This window comes from Ictalurus furcatus, chromosome 20, assembly GCF_023375685.1.
Source record: "Ictalurus furcatus strain D&B chromosome 20, Billie_1.0, whole genome shotgun sequence".
In the NCBI taxonomy this organism is placed as follows: Eukaryota; Metazoa; Chordata; class Actinopteri; order Siluriformes; family Ictaluridae; genus Ictalurus; species Ictalurus furcatus.
The window spans coordinates 19,471,330-19,492,641 of NC_071274.1; the positions used below are offsets into that span (position 1 = coordinate 19,471,330).

At 42.2% G+C, this 21,312-nt stretch overlaps 1 protein-coding gene across 4 annotated transcripts in view; it reads left to right on the forward strand.

Moving 5' to 3' along the window:
• Window positions 1-224: 224 nt before the first annotated feature.
• Window positions 225-21,312, forward strand: part of LOC128624432 (transcriptional repressor p66-alpha) — a 29,863-nt gene continuing 8,775 nt past the window's right edge. For 2 of the 4 annotated variants that reach the window (XM_053652084.1, XM_053652083.1), the window contains exons 1-2: window positions 225-624; window positions 17,168-17,426. In XM_053652084.1, coding sequence (XP_053508059.1) covers window positions 17,176-17,426 — 251 coding nt within the window. In that variant the 5' untranslated portion in view covers window positions 225-624; window positions 17,168-17,175. Of the gene's footprint in view, window positions 625-647; window positions 1,353-17,167; window positions 17,427-21,312 lie in introns of those variants that run through there. The other 2 variants (XM_053652080.1, XM_053652082.1) reach the window with 2 other exon arrangements.

The following is a 21,312-nucleotide window of genomic DNA, read 5'->3' on the forward strand; positions in this document are numbered from 1 at the left end:
TGAGCGTGTGAGTGTGTGTGGTGCCCTGTGATGGGATGGGATGGGATGGTCGCATGGGATGGGTGTGTTCTCAGAAGTGGCCACTGCGACCCTGAACAGGAATCATGATGAATGAATGATATTGCATGTGTATAGGGTACTGGGGATCTCACCTGCATATGTGTGTGTGTGTGTGTGTGTGTGACGGGGTATAGTGGGAGTTGATTGGGGTGGGGTGGGGTGGGGGGGAGTTTGTTATAATCTTTTTGGTCAGTGTCTGGGATAATGGTCTTGTGTGTACTTGTGTGTGGTTGCTCCTGGCGTGCACGAGCACGCATGCGCACTGCGGTCACGCCGCGGTTCGTGCATATGTGTGTGTGTATATGTGTGTGTGTGAGAGAGATAGAGATAGAGAGTGTGTGTGCGCGCGCGAGTGAGTGAGTGAGTGAGTGTGTATGAGTGTGTATAAGGCGCATTATTTGGCAGCCGAGGCGGCGGAGCGGAGTGGAGCGGGGAGGGTTGAGTTCAGGGTATCCCCGCGATTCTTGTTGGTTTTTTCTTTCCACGCTGAATTATTGGAGTTAATTGTCACTCAGAAGCTGAAGGAAGGAGTTCTGGTGAACGGATAAACACCTCTCGGAGCCGGTAAGTGAGATAAAAGCGGTGTGGGAAGTTTTTGGGGAAGAGGGGGGAGGTGAGAGGGGTGCATCGGAGAGAATCCGTTTTATTCGGACTTATCGAAAGCTCCTCTTCCTCCTCCTCCTCATCTTCCTCCTCATCTTCCTCCTCTTCCTCCTCCTCTTCTTCCTCCTCTTCTTCCTCTTCCTCTTTCTCCTCCTCCTCCGCCGCCGTTACAAAGTAGACGGTGCACTTTTATTTCCGCAGCGTCGATTAAACGAACACCGAGTGACAACAAGAGGTTCCTACATCACCCCGAGAACTAATATAACATCTCACAGGGATTTACTGAAGTTCTGGTGCCACTCGGGCAGCATTATTATTGTTGTTATTTTTATCATCATCATTATTTTATTATAATTTTATTATTATTATTCTTATTTATTATTTTCTTTTATTTTTTCTTCCACTCTGTGTGTGTGGTTTCGCCATCTCGACGCTCTGAAGCTCCGAGTCTGGGCGGATAAACGACTAGTTATCTGTCCGAGTTGGACATTTTTTTTTCTGTGTGTTGTTGTTCACCCCTTTCGGTCAGTTGGCGGTACAGACCACTCACACAGTGGCTCACGAGTCAACCGGGCGCCCTGATAGCCCTCAGGAGGAAGTGCTTATCCTGGAAATGGAGGATATTTTGCTCGTCCAAGTCTTGAAAGTTTAAATTTTGCGCTGCTTTCCCCCCCTCTCCGAAACGCGAGGTAGGTAACGCTAGCAAGTTTAGCCTGCTAACGTTTCAGCGCTTGATTGGCTTGAACCGTGATGGCGAGAGACAGCTTTCTGTTGTTGTTATTGTTGTTGTTTATCTGTTTTTTTTGTTTGTTTGTTTTGTTTTGTTTTTTTAGAAAAGAACGGAAAAGTTTTTATCTGTATGTAAATGAACTGAAGTTGTGAATGTGATGTGTTGGGTATGTACATTATTTCTGTTCTAACCTAACGGGAAAATGTTATTTGTCATAGTTTGTAATATGTACGCTTAATTCATCAGGTAAGGTGGTAGCTTCTTTTTTTTAAAAATTATTTTTCATTTCTTTTTTATTGTTGTTGGTAATAATACATTGTCATTATGACCAGGCTTGTTGTCAGGATTTGTCTTATTTTTGTGTAACATTTCCGACACACTTCTTTTTGCCGGTGTATGGATAAACACGCGGTGTTATTTTGAAAGGTTTGTATTTATATTTAGTATTTAATGTGAATAAAAGGGGGTGATAATGGTGGACGGTGTATCTTAGTGGTGTTTTTTTTTTTTTTTTTTAGTGTCCCCAGTCGTGGCACTTAACCCGACAAGCCTGCCAGTTTTTTGGGTTTTTTTTTCCACTGTTATCACAATAAAAGTCCCCTGGCTGTAATCTTCCTCCTCTTCATCCGCATCCTCTTCATCCTCTTAAAGCTACACGTGCAGATTAGAGCGGCGCACGCGCCGCTACTGCAACACACAGTTTATACTGTAGATATGTGCGCGCGCGTGCGTTAGTTTATTAACGTTCTTACTGATTGAATTCCTTACTTATTGATGAAACTATTCAGATTTCTGTTCGTTTTCACTTGAATGAAGTAAGTTTGAAACTTCTTGACGTCACAGACTGCGTTCAGCTGCTCTTTCAGACGAGACGTTACAATGAAACGAAAGTGATTCGATTCGCTTCAGTTCACTACTGAGCCGATTCGACTCGATTCAGATTCGAATCTGATACACTTCGGCTAAATGTTAAGTTTTCCACCACAGCAAACTTTTTTTTTTTTTTTTTTTACAACAAGCTGCATTATTTATCATGTCTTAAGTCTGAGAGAGAAAGAAAGAGGCTGTTGAGGGAGCAATTGTTTATTGCTGCTATAACATAAGTGACAAAAGGAACTTATCTTGTATTGCAGGCGTATTTTATGGCAATGTTGAATGTTTTGCATATAGCAGGGCTTTTTTCCTTGTGTTCTGGGGGTCTCTCTCGCCTCTCTCTCTCTCAAAATGCAGAGTGTTTATCCATTGTTGTGCGTATCGTTATTCACAGCAGTTTTTAATCGCTTTCTATCCAAGTTGCGAATTGAACTTATGCACAAAATTGGAATATCGTATAAAACATTTGCGAATGAAGCGCCGTTTCCATTCCGCGTGTTCAAGAGAACAAAATCGTCTTTCCTGGGGAAACTGACTCATCCCGCGCTGCCATTTTTACTTTTCTCAGCCAATTATCCAATCACATGGTTTGCTGAGGCAAGGTCACATGACCTTTTTTTTTTTTTTTTTTCCCTTTTCCTCTTCTCTTTTCTTGTGCACTTCACTATGCAGAACATGAAAGTTGTGTCGCTTTCCTAAGCTGTCTGTATGTCTAATCTCTTCCAATTACAAATGGTCACTAGAAATACAGCAGTAAATATCAGCTGTCCACTTGTGGTCATATGACTTGAGGCGGAGTTAACGTGTCAACATAAATTCAAGGGACACTATCTTTGTCATTCCGCATTACTCTATTTTCTTAACTTTGTGACTCGACCATCCGAGTGATTTCGGTGCCTGTAGGTGTATCAAATGTTTTCCTGAGTCATACTTGTATAAATATGTTTAATAGGTGTTCCTTTTGATGAAGACGGCGATTGTCTCTTTACTCAGTGCTCAATAGTCCTCTTGATCGTCACCTGACTTCAGACAGAAGAGAACCATTAAGCAGCCCCATCGTGGCGTCACATGTTTGTGTTATCTGGTGTCCCATTGAACACATGAGCCATGTTGGAACTTTTTATATGAAGTCAACAAGACGATGTTTGGCCAGTTATATTGATAGGCTTTTTGTAAAAACGTGTGGATTTTGGCCATGTATACTTGTACTTCTTTTGTAAGCCATTATGTCACATGGTTGCTTTGATGAGATGTTAACTTCAGGGGGTCCATCTATTAGGACCTCATAGGTGTCTGAAAAGTGCCTGTTGGGGGAGGGGGGAATACCCCTCAGTGGCACGTCTTTTCAGTCTGATCTGTTCCTGTGTCTCAACGCTTGATGCTCATAGTCCGTCATCAGGTGGTGTCAAAAGGGACTCCGTAGTGAACAAAGACCTCAGGGTCATGCTTTTCAGTAATGCAGATTTTCTAATATAGAGACCTAGTGCATGGTTCTTCACCGTACTAAACCCAGTCTTAAGACTTTACTCTTATACAGTTCTCCCAAGTTTATTTGGTCCACGGTACTTGGGGTGCTCTCGGAATAAAATTCTCCTCTGAATTTTACAGTGTAATCCTCAGAAGAAACGCCTGATGGATCTCCAGGACCTATTTCTCAGTGCATGTTTTTGATCCACCTGAGATCCTGGGCGTCTGACCATAAAGTTCAGGCAGAAGCAGATGGGAATTGGGTATGACGGAGTTAGGCCTATTTGTTGTTTGTAGTTAAGGAGTCACGATGCCTGGGTGTTGCTAAGCAGCCTCGGATAACGGAGCCGTGTCAAACAGGGCGGCATCTTCCCGTGTCCTCGTCTTTCTTCTGAGGCCGATGTGGTTCAAACCCTGGACGCGTTTCTCCATCACGGAGAATTCCACCTAAACTCTTGTTTCCTACAAAAAAAAAAAAGATTGTGAAACAAAGAAATATTGCAGATGGCTCATTATATGGAGAGCGCTTTTGGTTTGCTGATTCCATGGTAACGTCAGGGTGCATATAGCAAACACTTTTGGCACTAAGCGACGGTCTTGAGCGTGCACGATCTGTAGGTGTGTGTCTTTCAGGATTAATCACTGAGGTTTTTCTTGGTGTCAGAGATGAAGCCCACGGGTGTACTTGCAGGGAACAGTTCAAGATTGAAGATTGTTGAGTCCCAGCACCATCTTTATATAAAATACAATCTGAAATGTGACTGGTTGTAGCTCACAATCCCCCCCCCCCCCAGCACTACTCTATCATATGACTGCTACCGACCGGGGAGGTCGAAGACTAACATGCGCTTCCTCTTAGACATGTGAACTCCTCCAGCAGTGACCTTTAGAACTGCTGGTCATGCTTCGTCTCGGGTCCAAGCGCCCTCCTAAGAGTGTTACCATCAGCCCTCTTCCACATACATGAGCTCCAGACCCACGCTTAGCAAGTTTCCACCGTACAAGCTTTCGTCTATGGTTTTTATTTATTTATTTATTTATTGCTGATTGTTGCAGCCAATAATGCTTGATTTTGCTGCGGTGTTTCTCAAATTTCTTTTTATTATTTTTTTTTTATTAAATTTTTTTTTATGCGTAAAACTACTTGCATCTGCGGACTCGCAGTTGCACGAAATAGTTTTGTCTTCCGCAGTGATGCTTGTTGGTAAGTGAGACCTTTTTAGCGAGTCCATACCGAGCACTTGTCCTAAAGATGGAGCTAAATCTGGATTCGAACATGATCGCTGTGGTCTATCAGTGTTTGCCATTTTATATTTGAAGCATTTAAGAGATTTGCTAATGGTCAGGAGAATAAAGCGGCGAGATGAAGTAACGGCTGACGTCTGTTGTGTAACGTTGTGGTTTTTTTTTGTTTGTTTGTTTGTTTGGTTTTTTTTTTTTTGGTGTGTGTACATTACTCAGTTGTCATTTTTACATGCTGTTCCGCTTGCTTTGCCTCTTTATTAATATACGCTGGGATCATTTAAGAGACGCTTTTCATTCCATTATAAATGTTTTTTGTAATCTTTTTAAATGGATGAGGTGTCTGATATTCCAGTCTAAACTCTAGGGTCATGTAGGAAAGATTTAATGATGATGTCTTAAATGGTGATTATTGTTTACATGTCAACAAACCATTTTGTCTTAGTTTCTTTCACAGTCACACGACACCGTCATATTTCTGTGTCATTACTTTGATGTTGTTGTTGTTGTTTAGAGATTTGGAATGAATAGTTGGTGTAATAACATTTAGGCGTAAATGGCATTACACAATGGAAAAAGTTCAGCCTTCAGGTTATATTGTTGTGTTTTTGCCGTTCTAACACACACACCGAAAAGATCAAATAAATGTGCTTTTCTAGTAGTGAAACATCTTGAGATGCATCACATCTGATTTATTATGATATGGATTTTTAAAAAAAAATCTATTGCTAGAGCTTTGTCAGGTCCTGAACAGTTGGTTTGATTGGATCTTCGAGGTGGAGCGTCCTTCCTGAGCACACTGCCCAGGGCATCAAGTACATGGAAATAAACACAAATACCAAGAATCCAACAACAGCAGCGTGTCCTCGTATCGTCTGAAAACCTTTTTCCTCGCATTGTGTGTGGAAGCGTGGTCTTTCTGTCTGCTACGAGCCACACAACCTTCACGCTGAAAAACGAAGCATGGCTTTACTGTGCGCCTCTGGGGTCCAGTCAGTGACAAAACATTAGCTTAAGAGCGATCTGCCTCATAACATGCCGTCATAGACTGGAAGAAGAGAAGGGTGTGTGTGTGTGTGTGTGTGTGTGTGTGTGTAATATATATATATATATATATATATATATATATATATATATATATATATATATATATATATATATATATATATATATATATAATATAAATATAATATATATAATGTGTTTTTTTTTTTTTTCTTTTTTTTTTTCTTGCCCGCCTTAAATTCCGCAACACAAACACGTATGCGTGCATCTGCAAGTTAAAACCCTGCAGGAGAGGTCATTACATCACTGGCTAAAAATAACCGACGTGGAAAAGCCTTTCTCTGGCCTGGCAGGGGCATGTGCACTAGAGGAGAGAGAAAAGATAGGCCTGTGAGGCAAGATTTCTGTGTACGTGTTCGAGATTGAGGTTATTTATTTATTTTTACCGAGCGCTATAGCCACCAGTCTACCAGTAAATTTCTCTGGTGCAAGATTTCCCCGTTTGATGATGTTTTAAAAATCCAAAGTGAGACCGCTTTGCTTTCAATATTAGGCAGGGAGGGAAGTGATTTTTGTTCCTTGTTATCTAATCTAATCTAATCTAATCTAACCGTGTGGCAGGACAATACTGAGACCGCTTAGCTAGTTAAACTCATTGCTTATCCATACTTCTTATGACCTAACCAGTGAAACAGACTAGTGCTGATAACTCGTTAAAGGAAGTCCGAGATGAGTGGCCTTTCGATAATTGTGGAGAAGCTTGCTTACCGTTGTCGTGGAATTGTAACGAAGCCGCAGTTGTTTTGCATTTTTTTTTAATCGTCTCGACCGCGCTAGCTTTCGTCCGAATCGTAATCTTTGGGGAAGGGTCACAGCTCAGGAACGCTTTGTTAGGTACGTCCTGTGTTTTGAGCGATTCGTGTAGTGACGACGCGTTGGTGGAAATAAACCTGATTATACAAGTATACAAAATTTGTGATTTCTGTCCCAAGCCTGAAAGAGGAATAGGGTACTACAGCTATATAGCTATACAGCGAATAACACGGTACACCGTGGCTGACGTCCGGATCTCGGAGGGCTGGAGTCCAGCAGGGATCGGTCGAACACATCTACTGAACCTGCTGAACCGAGTCAGGTATGCTTGAGAAGGAGCTGCGTTAAAGAAGAGGAATGTGGTTTGCGTGATAAATATGTTGTGGTTGAGAATGATGCATTTCAGAAGAAATCACAATCGTAACCGTATCCTGCTAAATTCATCCACACGTATTAGGTGTTTGGTGTCTGCCTACTTTACTCAAAGCTGTTATAAAACAACCTGCAGCTCTTTCATAATCCATGCCAACGTGTGAGAAGAATCCGCCTCGTTTGGTAGGCAGTAGAAGTGTGTGTGTGTGTGTGTGTGTGTGTGTACCAGAATCAGGCTCTGCCAGACAAGCACCCCAACCACCTGGCTCTCTGTCAGCTGAACCTATGCCACCGGCCTTACTGTACACGAGTATACATACTGTAAACTTATCTGAAGCTCTCTCGGACTATGGAGAGCACATTTGGTGCACGTTTAGGTTTTTGTAATACTGCCAGGTCCCTTTTCTATAATTTTTGGATTTGGAGATTTCTGACACGTTCTGACTTTACATTTCTTTGAAGGCTGTATTTTTTTTATTTTTATGTGAGTAGTATTGTAGCCATGTTCTGTTAGGTATGTGATGCCATTTTTATAATATCGTTTACTTGAAATTTAAGGTGAAACCCCAATAAGTCAAGTTAATTGTAGGTACAAGGGTGGACATATCCGTACCCTGTGACAAGCAGATTCTTTGTCCGGGTTATTGGACAAGTTGGTTAAACACGTCGAAGGGGAAAAAAAAAAAAAGGCGATAGTAAGACTCCGATAATAACTTTTACACGAGATACGAGGACGGAACATCACATCTCGTAGCTGAAGCATCGGACAGTGGATTGTTGAGGTGTCCAGTGGACTAGCCAATAAATTTAAAGTCCCCGTGAAGTGCCTTGAAATGCGCAGCTTGATTCGATGTGTTGACGTCATTTTCACTGAAACAGGACGATGGGGGAGGGGGTATATCGAGTGGCTCCTCGCCCTTTTTAAATAGCCAATAGCTTTTAGGCAAGGTGAATAATAAAAAAAACCCCAACCATTTATTTATTTATTTATTTAATTAATTTTATGTTGTGGGCGGGACACTTCAGACTCTAGAGAGCATTTGATTGGACAGAAAACATGATGAGACTCTGAAGCGCAGAACGAGGTCATCATAATCGTTGATCCGTATCGTTGGTAGAGAGAGAGTGTAAATTTTGAAGGCATGTGTCTTCTAAATGTGACTTTTGTCTTTGTTTTGGAGCGCACTTGCTTCTAGATAACCTTAAGGCTGATGTGTTCATACTACAAGCCAAAACAACTATTGTTTTTGGTTTCATGGGGACTTGAAGACATTTTCGTCCCTGATGTATTAAATCATCTGTAATACATCGACATGTATTACAGTTGGAGTACAGTGCAGGAAGTCGGTTAAGTCTACACAAACAGCGGAGCGGTAATTCAATCGGAGTGCATCGGATAATATCGGGGTGTGTATTTCTTCTCTTATAACCTGCTCGATAAAGTTAGCACGCAGGCCAGAGTCCTTATTAACTTTGTGTTGTATTTTTCGTCTGCTAGAAGAAATGTGCGATATTTGTGTGGCGACTCGCATCAAAAACTTTCCTGAAACTCCACGGCCATTTAAATAAATAAATAGATAAATAAATAAATAAAAATTTCAGAGTTTTTTTTTTTCCTATTTTCACGTTATGTGTCGGGTCTGATAATCTAAATGCGCCTTGATTTTTGGAAGGCAGTGTCGATCACCTGCTTGACACTAAGCTGAGCTGCTATCTTTCATGGTTCACAAAGCCCAGCATTAATCACCTATTACAGCATCAAAATCCCCACATTGTGAAAGACTAGTGTTTCTGAATGTTTGCAATCCACTCAAAGGAGCCAAACTATATCTCGCGGTCCTTCTTTAAGGATCGGAACTTCTGAAATCGAACTATCCTGTAGGGGGGGCATTTATTTACTTATATTTAAAAAATAATAATTGTGTTTTTTTGGCTCCACTGGAACTGAAGAGTCACTGCAAATCAGTAGTGCAGTTCTTCTGACTGATCCCCTTTATCCTTATTTCTATCCCAGTGGTTGCGGTCTCTTCCAGGATGACCCCGCCCTTATCCACAGGGCATGAGGGTCAATGAAAATGATGTAAAGAATATCCTTCGCCCTTCGCACTCGCCAGAGCTCAATCCAGTTAAACATTAATGGGAGATTTTGGCACGATGGGCAAGACGATAAATCACTCCTCCTCCTCCTCCTCCTCCTCCTCCTCCTCCACCACCAAAACACCAATGAAAGGAATATCATTTGGAAGAACAGTGTTCATGGCTCCAGGACCAGTCCAAAGTCTGAGTTTGAGTTGTGACATTGCTTTTCAACCATTTTTCAAGTGCAGCAAATTGCGTGCATTGGTGGACGCTTCTTATTGGTTCTCACAAAGGCTTTTTTTTTAACCACCAGAGTTCTTTTTTCTTTTTTTTCTTTTTTTTATTAAAGGAAGTATAGATTTGCATAACTGTAAACTTTGTCAGTAGCCTTGCAGAACAAGTCATACGTTTCTCTGACGTTCTACACACTCATGGAGCCATCATCAGCTTTTATGTTTTTTTACACCCATTGTAGTACTTTATGGAAATATCGAATTAAGATTCATTTAAGCAGACGATTCGCATGGGTTTAAGCATGCGCTAGCGAATAAAACGCACATTTTACTCTGAATGGAGAGATGTTCTGTATTTTATGTAGAATTCGAAACGATTTCCCATTTGCACAGTCATTTATTTTTGTTTGTGATCGCAGAAAAGTAAATAAACAAGCTCGTAGCCTAATTCAAACCACCGCGGTCCTGACCAGGCGGTTACTAAGGATGAACGAATGCTGGTAAAACACGGCACAGTAACTCGCGTTCACCTTAGGAAACGATCTTCGAAGACGTCCCGCGAGTTTCATATCTGCCTGCTGTCTAACAATAACTAGTCCAATTCCTGTTCATATCCGTATTTACTTAAGACTGTACCTGTTCATTATGGAGAACATCTGGTTACATCTCGAATTTGCATACAAGGAATACGAGGGTGTGTCTCTTTTTAAAAACACAGCAGAGGAAAGTTCACAAAACAAAACCGTATCGTGCTTATTACTGCGCAGCTCTGCTGTTCACGCAGACCCCTGTATGTTCCTGAAAGAATCAATATAACAGCACTGTTTAGTAGCAGACTAGCAATGTTAGCACCAGAGGGCATCACTGCCTTGAATAAAAATGTGTTTCAGGGTCTGTAAGAGGAGATTTGTGATGGATTTTACTTGCGCTTTCTAGGTTTATGGGTTTTTTTTTTCTCCTCAAGTGCAAGCGTCAACTCGGCTTTTCCTTTTCATCATGGTTCTGTTTGGCTGCATAACTGCCAAAGCAATTAGTCTGGATTTGCTAGCGCTCATGAATGTTTTACGCCACTGTATACTCGAGTGCTGTCGACCTAATTGGGTGTATAAAGCGCCGAAATGTGTTCCTGCATGCCATCACGATGGAGAAACTGCGGAGCACGGCATGGAGATTGTAGTTCCGTCTTGACATCATGGGGACTACTCTGCTCTCATTGGCCGGTTTATATTTTAGAGGCTCGTGGGCAGCCAATGAGACAAATGCTTAATGGTTTTTGTGGGGTTTTTTTTGTGTGTTTTTATCTTTTCAAATAGCAACCAAAGTAAATCAGACATTCAATGTTTTGCGACTATGTAGCCACTTTTGTTTGTATTAGCGGTTGTTGGTTGATTGCCAGATTACAGTTGATTGATCTTCATGTTTAGAATGATCACCTTTTTTTTTTTTGTTTGTTTTTTTCTTCTCCTTACCGATCTTTATATGGACACGCTTCTTCTCTTCTGAGTGTGTACGGAAGGACGTGCCTTGTTTGAGAAGCTACATATATGTATGCTGCCCCAGGGGGACGTGAAACCTGATCCGCCACTGCCATTTTAGCCTTAACTGACACTCTAGACGTTCACTGCAACATGTGGACTCGTTCCTCTGTCCGCCATGTGACTCCTGCACTTTTGGCTCTTCATACAGCCGGCTGTAACCGCTGGGCCGAGGTCAGCCGATCTAAACCAAACGTGATTCTCGTGCCGTAGCCCTCGACCTCTACGATCGGATCTGAGAACAGCCCGATCCCTTCAGCTGTCTGTTATGGCTTTGTGCGGGACGATGACTCACTTGTTTACCATTTCCTTGTCCCCAGAAAGGAATGCCGAGGCGAGTTCTGCAAAGGAACAGTAGCCTACAGAGAACGAACGGGCCGTGTGCTTTTGTTCTTCTCGACCGTCCTTTGCTCAAGGGGCTGCACTGTAGTCCGATTGTTGTGTCCGAAGTGAAAGTGCCAGTCGTTAACGGCGTAAATGAAATATTTGGGTTCACTTGCTTTTTGTGGTTTCGTGGAGCAACTCGCCAGGGCTTTGCCTTTGCACCATTTATTACAAGATTTCAAGTTCAAAGTCCAGATTATTTAAAGTCCTATTATCCAAATGCTAAACCAGAAGGCTTGGTGGCATCCAAGGAGACGTGCGTGACGCGAGTGTCGCGTTAAGACTATCACTTTGCTGTGTCCAAATATTGAAAGCTTGTAAATTTAGAACAGTCACACTTATGGGTCATAACACAGGTCTCTGTCCATTTCAAGCAACCATGCTCCTTTTATAGAAGAAAGTTTTAAAGGTAAATATGTCATGACCTTTCATGACCTCGTTTAACCGTGCACGTGTCTGATATAAAGACGTTCGCCTGTATCATGCAAGCTAAGGTTGCTTAGCAAAGCAGAGAAATTTATTTTTAAGCAGTTAACTGTCAGTGCTTATGGGAAGGTCATGTCTCTCTTCAGATTTGAAACCTGAAGTGGGTGTGGCCTAAACCTGAAGTTTTTGTAGACTAAATATGAACCCTACTATTATGCCCCTGGGGAAAAACAAAAAACAGAAGTAGAAAATGGCAGCAGTTCCAGCTTGGGGTATAAGTTCTGGCTCTGACAGTTCCTCAACCGTAGCTACATCACTCCAGTCCCAATTTGATTGGTCGTGGTTTTTAAAATATATTTTTCTCTCTCTCTCTCGGGATCGAATCCTGATGTGTAGTCTCTCTGTTAAAAGAATGACCTGTGTACTTACTATTTGTATTTGTGTTGGACACGGTGTCTGAGAAACATATTTGTGTTCCGTTCCATCTCAATTGTACGTATACAGGTGCATCTCAAAAAATTTGAATATTGTGGAAAAGTAAAAATTCTTCCCCGTAATTTAATTCAAACAGTGGAACTTTTCATATATTCTAGATTCATTACACATTAAGTAAAACATTTCATGGCTTTTTTTTTTTGTTTTAATCTTGATGATTTACTGCTTAAAAATCCCGCATCTCAAAATATCAGAATAAAGAATTTATAATACAGAAATGTCGACCTGATGAAAAGTGTGTTAATTTATGCGCTGATACTCGGTCTGGGCTTTAATCCTTTTGCATGAATTACTGCGTGAATGCGGCGTGGCATGGAGGCGATCAGCCTGTGGCACTGCTGAGGTGTTTGTTATGGAAGCACAGGTTGCTTTGATAGCGGCCTTCAGCTCGTCTGTATTGTTTGATCTGGTGTCTCTCGTAGATTCTCTATGGGGTTCGGGTCAGGCGAGTCGGCTGGCCAGTCAAGCACAGTAATACCACGGTCAGAAAACCAGTTACTAGTAGTTTTGGCACTGTGGGCAGGTGCCGAGTCCTGCTGGAAAAGGAAATCAGTATCTCCATAAAACTCGTCAGCAGATGGAAGCATGAAGTGTTCTAAAATCTCCTGGTAGACGCTGCATCGACTCTCGACTTGAGAAAACACCAACTCATCACTGACTGTGGAAACTTCACACTGAACTTCAAGCTACTTGAATTCTGTTCCTCTCCGCACTTCCTCCAGACTCTGGAACCTTGATTTCCAAATGAAACGCAACATTGACTTTCATCTTCCCCGTGATTGTAGTCGTGTATACTGACCCAGACCGAGAGATTAAAGCCTCAGGAAACCTTTACAGGTGTTTTGAGTTAATTCGCTGATTAGAGTTCTTCTCAGGTCGTGAGCTTTATGAGCCCAGCATCGATATGGCTATGAGCATTAACAGCCCTAAAAGAGCTACTGAACGGGTCAGCTGTCCCTCACAGCCCTTACAGTATTAATGGGCATGTTGGAGCAATTTTGCCCGCCTGATGAAGTCCATATGAGCCGAACGCACACATCCGCCGGGACTCGGGGAGCGCTGACCTAAGCTACACGCTGTATAAGCAGATCCGAGGCAGAAACAACACGTCTATTGTAAGGCACTTGAAGAGGAAGCAGGGAAATGATGTTTGCCGATCATTTCAAATGGGATTGCTTTCAAGCCAGAAATTTGAACAATATATATGCATTTCTTCTGCGTAATTTTTGATTTCAGCAAATTATCTTTTGCAAAAAAAAAAAACAACAAAAAAAAAGCCAACTATAATAATAAATAATCAACTAGAATCTTTTTCTTCCTCTTCCCCTTTACCAGAATCTCTGACCTCTGAACTGATTAATGTCCATGCTGTGGGCTACACAGTGGGAATTGTGTTGGGTTGTTATTATTATTATTATTTTTTAAATTCAGGACATGCCTTTACATTGTGTGTTCTCAGCTTTGCCTGCTGAAATGATGCTGTATGTGTACTAGAGGACGACGGCACATTTCTTTCTTATGAAATAAAATCCCTCAAACACTTCTCCATTGCAGTTGTGTTGAAATCATTTGAAGCATGCTGAGGTCATAAATCAGACTTCAACACCATAACAGGCTAGTTGTCAGAATCTCATTTATTGCTTGTATATGATTCTCTCACACACTCGGTGTGCGAGAGAGAGCGAGAACGCCGTGTCTCTCAAAACGTACATTCCCTTCGTCTGACCCCATTTAACCACTCTCGTAAGCAGATAGCGTTACCTTCAGGCTGAATTAAAGCATCGTAATAACAGCATCTTAAATAATGTGCTGTCGCTTTAAGAATCACTATACGGTTGAGCCAACAGTAACAGTCTTCTTCAACTCTTCCTCACCCCCCCACCCCTTACCTCCACCCCTCGTTTCTTTAGAGGACTTGTGTTTTGGAATGCCATGTGGCGTCTCTTTCGGGGTGTAACCATCCATTTGTGGATGTGTGTGTGTGTGTGTGTGTGTGTGTGTGTGTGTGTGTGTGAGACTGTGCGTCTTTGTGTTATGTGGCTGCGTGCTGTTGCTGACAAAGGGTTAAAACCTGCCTCAGTCTCACTCACTCACTCACTCACTCACTCATACGTGCACACACATGCACGCGCGCACACACACTTACTGGTTTAAACCGGTTCTCAGGAAAGTGCTTTGTGTGGCCCACTGAATCCTGGGAAGGGTCATGTGTGACTCACCGATCTCACAGAGGGAACTTAAGTCAGCTTTCCTTTATCAGCTGAAAGTGTGTGTGTGTGTGTGTGTGTGAAACTTTACCTGGAAATTGAAATTTATTTATTTATTTATTTATTTATTCATTCATTCATTCATTTATTTATTTATTTACCAGAAACTCTTTCTCTAGCAAAGAGTTGATGGATAGATATAGAGATATAGATGTGTGTGTGTGTGTGTGTGTGTGTGTACACCAGCGAAAGGGTTAACATTATGTTTAGCCCTTCATGTCTGAGCTAACGCTTCCTGTTATGCACCAGCGAGTAGATGAGGCTCTGTATTTCCGGCTCCATTACTCTCTACCTCTCACCCTCACCGAGAGGAGACAGCATCTCAGACGAGCTCTGCCTCGTGTCCATGATCCCAGTCACACAGCCCTGCCGTCCGCCTTAGGACGAGAAAAACGGAACGGACGTACCCGGCTAGTGTAGCGTAGTAGGATCACCCTGTGGAGCAAAAGCTTTGAAATCAGGGTTTTCCCTCCGTAGAGAACTCAAAGTCACCTTCTGTGTCGATTTGCATGTGGTCTCGGTGTTGCCAAAGTTTGTGTACTCATCAACTGTAAACATCGGCCATCGTTTAATAGGTGACGTCGATTGTTCTTTTACTTCAGTCGACCTCTATTTGGCGGTCATGTCCACAGGCTCGTCTTTTGTTCTGCAACTTCGGAACTTTCTCCTTTCTAAACGCTAAATTATCGGCATTGTAGCCCTTTTTTATTTTTTTATTTTCCTGATCTGATCTCAAATGAGATTAATTCAGTCTTCTTCTTCAGTAAACGTTTTAGCGCGCACATTCACTCACACCTTGGGGCAGTTATAGTCATTGCTAGTCCACCTACTAGCATGTTTTTTTTGGGAAGGTAGGGGAAAACCAGAGGAAGCCCAGGCAGACCCTGGAGCTTTGAGGCGACAACGCCTAGCGTCATCCGATCATAACAAGTCCATAATAAAAATACATAAACTTATGTTCTAAAAGTAACAAAAGGCTTGTGAAGTGTGCGCTTCGCCAGTCTGACACGTTTGCATTGCATAATTGTTTGCATAATTCTTTATACAAGTGGTTCTGGTGTACACGCTTATTTATTCTCTACCGTTTGATGGATTGCGTCGTATCTCGATGTTACTTGACCTGTAGTGGATAAACCTCGCACCATCCGAATTCTTTAAGGAACAAAACCTTGAGGAATGGGTTTACCTGACCCAGGTGGATCAGGTGTGTCGGGGAGCAGTTCCTGGAAATTAGTTCCGGTCATCATTCACTTGATAATATTTATACACAGTTGTAAGGGGGGTGGGGGGCACGGTGGCGCCAGGGTTTGGGATTCGAATCCTGCCTCCGAGCTTGCACGTTCTCGCCGTGCTTCGGGGGATTCCTCCGGATACTCCAGTGTCCTCCACAAGTCCAAAGATATGCGTTGTGGGCTGATTGGCATTTCCAAATTGTCCATAGTGTGTGTGTGTGAGATTGTGCCCAGCAATTGTAATGTCTCCTATTAAAACTAGGATTACGTGGCGCGTCCACCAAACAAGTCCCTGTAAATCCGTCGAGTGCGATAATGAATTCGAACGAACGCATTGATGTAAACCTGGGAATTGATTTGGAGCTGCTGTCAGAGCTGCTGTTATAGGAAACTACCCGACGCTTTCAGATTCCAGAATTGAACTTCCACTGTTAGCTATTCAGCCTTATAAAAATAGGTCAAATCCTCATTTTGTTCAGCTCTGCCATGGCCTTGTATATGGACCTCGCATGAAATGGTGTAGTTGCTGTTAATTATCAGGGCTAGTTGTATGTAAACAAACCTTTGAACCCTGTTTTACTGCCAAAATCTAGCCTTTTTTCATATTACAAAACTATATTTCTTTGGATACCTTTTGGAAGACAATAAAAACTGTTACACTTCATTTTTTCTTTTTTTTTTTTTTTTTCTTTTTTTTTTTTTTGCAAATGAGTAATTTTAAAATGCTAAAACTAAACAATGTGAATACCCGTACCACCACAGAGTGTAATCAGGAGCTTAAAAAGTAATGCGGATCTTGAAATGCGGCAGCATCGATTTAAGGAAATGTATATAAAATATATATTTTAGTGTTGAGCAGTTCGCTAAATTTTCTTAAGCTCACCCGAATCACGTTCTAGGAAAATGAAGCAAGCAGCGTAGTTTTTTTTTTTTTATGACTAATGGCTGAGTCACATTTAATTTGGATTTATGAACAAATAAGCTGCATTTGCCTTCTTAATTGCCAGCTCCATTAACCCGTCCATCTTTCGATCTACCAGCAGCGTCTGCATCACTCAGGCTTGCTGTAGAGGTGCTGATGCCACATTTCCTGTAGACGACAGTCTTTGGCCTTTCTGCATGAACGTTGCAATCGAGACGTCTGCACTTTATCAACGCAGCCCATTAGACCACATTATGGCGCGTTATTGCTCCTGCACTGGGTCATAGGTTGCAGTGATGTCATTGCATTCGCATGGTTTCCTCATTCGATTCACCCTAATAGACTCGATTATTGATTTCCCATCTCTGTCTCTCTCTCTCTCTCTCTCATTCTTGTTTCCTTTCTTTGTCTCGCTCTCCCTCTGTCCAGGTGCGGCCATGTGTGACGAGGCGGTGCGTCAGACGCGCAGTCAGAAGCGGGCTTTAGAGCGGGAGGCTCTGCCCGTGGACTTGGATGTGAAGAAGGTGAAGCTGGAGGGTGGAGACAGGGATGATCGGCCCGTGCTGCGTCCCAGACCCGAGGCCTCGGCGCGCAGCTCCAATATCCTGAGCGCCGGCGAGGTGAAGGCCACCATTAAAGTGGAGCTGCAGACTAGAGACGAGCCTGTGGATATGAGCACCGCTAAAGGGTGAGCGCAAGACCAGCTGAGCGCTGAATTCATAGCTCTTGTGCTACTTCCTGGCTCATAACCCACTCGCTAGTCCACTCCTAGTACAATACAGAACCCAGAGTGTGGGTTCAACAGAGCTACACCAGAGGGATTTAAATATATTACAAGTGATGAAATCATCATCATAACCCACATCTATCACTGTCAGCTATTATATTTTATTTATTTTTGAGTTCTTGCAGTTATTATCCTGTTTTACTGGTCACTTACGTTCAGTAGGTTTAAGCCTACTAGTTTTTATATCCATAAAACTAGTAGCCTATACATAATGTCGACTTGGACCGCCAGTGGAAAGTTCAGGAATAAAAAACTCTATGGCACCAATAAATAGGCAATAAATTATTGTTATCATTATTAGACAGATTAACATAATGAGCCTGATATTTGAATAGTTTATGGATTAGGATTATGTTCATTAAAATAAATCTGCCCTGAGGAGCTCAGTGGAATTGACCGCACAATTAAGATGTCCCTAGCTGCAAAAACTATGAGAACCCCCAGAGCTACACAACCTATTCTAGCCAGCTTAAGTTCCATGAAATTATGGGATTAATTAGTTAAATATGGCATATATAATATCACAATAAGATATTTTTACTATGTTTTTTTTTTTTTTTTTTTTTTTTTTTTTAGGTTTGATAAGTTTGGAGAGACACAGTACACCAGGATTTAGAAGTGTTGTTACTTTGTTGTTTAAGAAAATGAAAGGGGGGGGGACCCCAGTATAACGGGATCCAATCAGGTTTTTCGCTTTAATCTGTAAGTTTAAAACCGCTGCTCTCTGTGATTGGTTGAGCTCTCTTTAACATAGTTCAGGTCAGCTATCAGTTCATGACCGTATCTTTTAAAGCCCTCCAAAAATAAATAACACTGTCATATCGTGATTGTGTTGCTCTGTGCCTGTGAGGACATCGCGTTATCGCACGTCTTTACAGTTTGAATGTATTATGTTTGCACACAGAAGGAGCTGAAACTAAAAACTAGTGGGGTTTTTTTGTGGCTGATGTGGATTATATTGTATTGCGAAGACTGCGTTTGTTGTTAAATAGGATAAGCCAACATGAAGCTCAGAGAGCTGTCTATGGGAGAAAAGCCATTTACTTCAAGACTTGTCCGTTCCTATACTTTTGCTCACCTAAAAATTGGGTACCAGGGAATAAAAGCTGAAATCTCTAAGCTCTCGTCTCATATCCATCTTTTGATCTCAAACCCAGTCGTGTTTGGTGTACAGCACAGGCAAATGAATTGGCCTCGCCGTTCCAATAGTTTTGGCAGAAGTTGCAAAAAGAGGAAAATATTTACAGAGTTGCTTACTACTCTTAAGCTGTTTTCTCAATCAAAATCTGATCAGCTCAGCTTTAACAGTAATATTTAGCAATATTGTAATATGGGGTAGTGGTGGCTTGGCGGTTAAGGCTCTGGGTTACCGATCGGAAGGTCGGGGATTCAAGCATCAGCACTGCCAAGCTGCCATTGTTGGGCCCTTGAGCAAGGCCCTTAACCCTCTCTGCTCCAGGGGCGCCGTATCATGGCTGATCCTGCGCTCTGACCCCAGTTTCCTGACATGCTGGGGTATGTGAAGAAAAGCATTTCACTGTGCGTATGTATATGTGATTTAATAAAGACTCATTAGCATTAGCATTATGCGTTTGGGCCCTGGTTCATCCTACCACATTAACCATAATTCCCATTATACAGGACTTCAGGACTCACTTGAGTTTGTTTATCACACGCTTCGTCTGTGTACCTGTGAGTCTCCTGGTGATTCACTGATAAATCCCCTCATTCCCCCTACTGTGCCACTCATTTTATGACGAATTTCCTTGGAAAAAGGGGTTGTGTTCACACTTAACCCCTCCCTGTCTATTTGCTAATGAATTCCAGAGTAAGAGTGCATGTGTGAAAGGGGAATTTATTCACTCATTCATGCTCAGTTACTGCTCCATCAATGAAGCAGTCCCTCCAGAATTTTGCCATCGCAGAAATTAATGCAAAATCAAGCAAATATTCGGACGAGCGTGAAATAAAAATAAAAATTACGGCAGATTTTCCACAGTTTTATGTCAAGAGGTGTCATGTGACATCATCACAGTGCACATAAAACATGTGGAGGGTATGCCGCTCTAGGAAAACAATCAACAGTGTCGCGGTGCGATGCAGCCCAACTAGAAACGGAGTTACAGTCACCACGCGAATATTTTCCGTTAACCGCACATCCCAACTAGTGTCTTATTCCTCCTGTACCGCAGTGATTTACCAGCAACCGTATACGTTTTATTTATTAACGAATGGCGCATCTTTATTTAATTAATTAATTAATTAATTTATTTATTTTAAAAAATCTGTTTACGGTTTATTTAATGTCGCCCGCCGTCCGTGATACACGATGGTTCCTGTTCTCGCTCACTTTACAGCAGCGATAGACACTCATTCGCTCTTCAGCCTGACACTGGAGACTCCTTCCGTAAATGTTAAACGTCTCCTCGGAGAAAACGTCACCGTGGCAACGGTTCCAGGTTTTTCTTCGAGCATTCAGCAGTGCTGAGGTGTGGCTCGCCGTAAAGTCTCGCTCTAGTTTTCTGCGTTTCGGTATGAGGAACAATCAGGAGGGTTTGTTTGTTTGTTTGTTTATTTATTTATTTATTTATTTATTTAGGGAGAAACTCTTACATTTTGTGCGCATAACATTTGTTGTATGTGTTATGTGCATGATATATAAATATATATGTTGTATGTTTGTTTACTGTAATTTTCTTCTCTATACTCTTCAAATAACAACTTGTTGACATTCATTGCAGTTAGCTTTCATTGTTTTGTTTTTTTTTTTATTAATATATGAAGAGACATGAGCAGATTTTTTTGACGGTTTTGTTTTCAGGGCCATTGGCTGAGTGTGTGTTTGTGTGTGTTGAGTGTAGAGGGATATTACCCAGAGATATTTAGCTTTGTTTCACTGTCTTCGTGTCCTTGGTAAAAACGCTGCCTGAATCTGGACGGCCCTTTTAAAGAAAGCCCTCTAGCAGTGCAAGACTTTTTAGATTAGACATTGAGTCGTTAGCCTACTAATATTTCTTTATCCCCTAATCTACAATGTCTATGTTAGGTGTGATCTATTAATACTTCTGGAGAGTGAGCAAAGTGATAGTTTGACACAGGAAGTGTGTGTGTGAGAGAGAGTGAGAGAGCGCGCGTGTGCGCGTGTGCGCGTGTGTGTGTGTGGCAGAAGTTTGCGAGGCAGCAGCTCCATTTTCTCCGGCACCTGAACCCTACTGCACTTCACAAAATGAAGGCCATGTGTCACAAACCGGTTCCAGCCGGCTGGTTGCCATGGTTTCCACTTTGGAAGGAGCAGGGCGGGAGGAGGGGGAGGGTCACATGACGCAACGAGGCAAACTGCTGTCGGTCACATGACTTGTTTAGTAGAGTGATTAATGTACAGGAAGTGGGTGCCTGTAGGAAGAGGAGCATCTCTGAGGCAAAGAACAAGAACGATGGTTTTTAAGACCGGCGCCAGTGCCGTACCCCTCCCCACCCCTCCTAAACGTGACCAGAGCGCGCCACAGCTCTCGGTGTGCACGTGAAAAACTTTTATTGAACACCTTTTTTTTTTTTTTCTTTTTTTTTTTCTTCAAGTTTTTCCCAGGTGCCTGGTCATAAATATGCAGGCACCTCTGTGCCTCTCCCGAGAGCACGAACGTGTGCGGCCTATGCAGGAAATGCAACCACGAGCACGACATGCGTGATCACAGTTACCTATTAAAGAACGAGCTGTTCAGTGAAGCAGCGTGTTGTGTGTCTGTGGCCTACATTTATGTTATAATCCACAGAATCCCACAGATGCTGT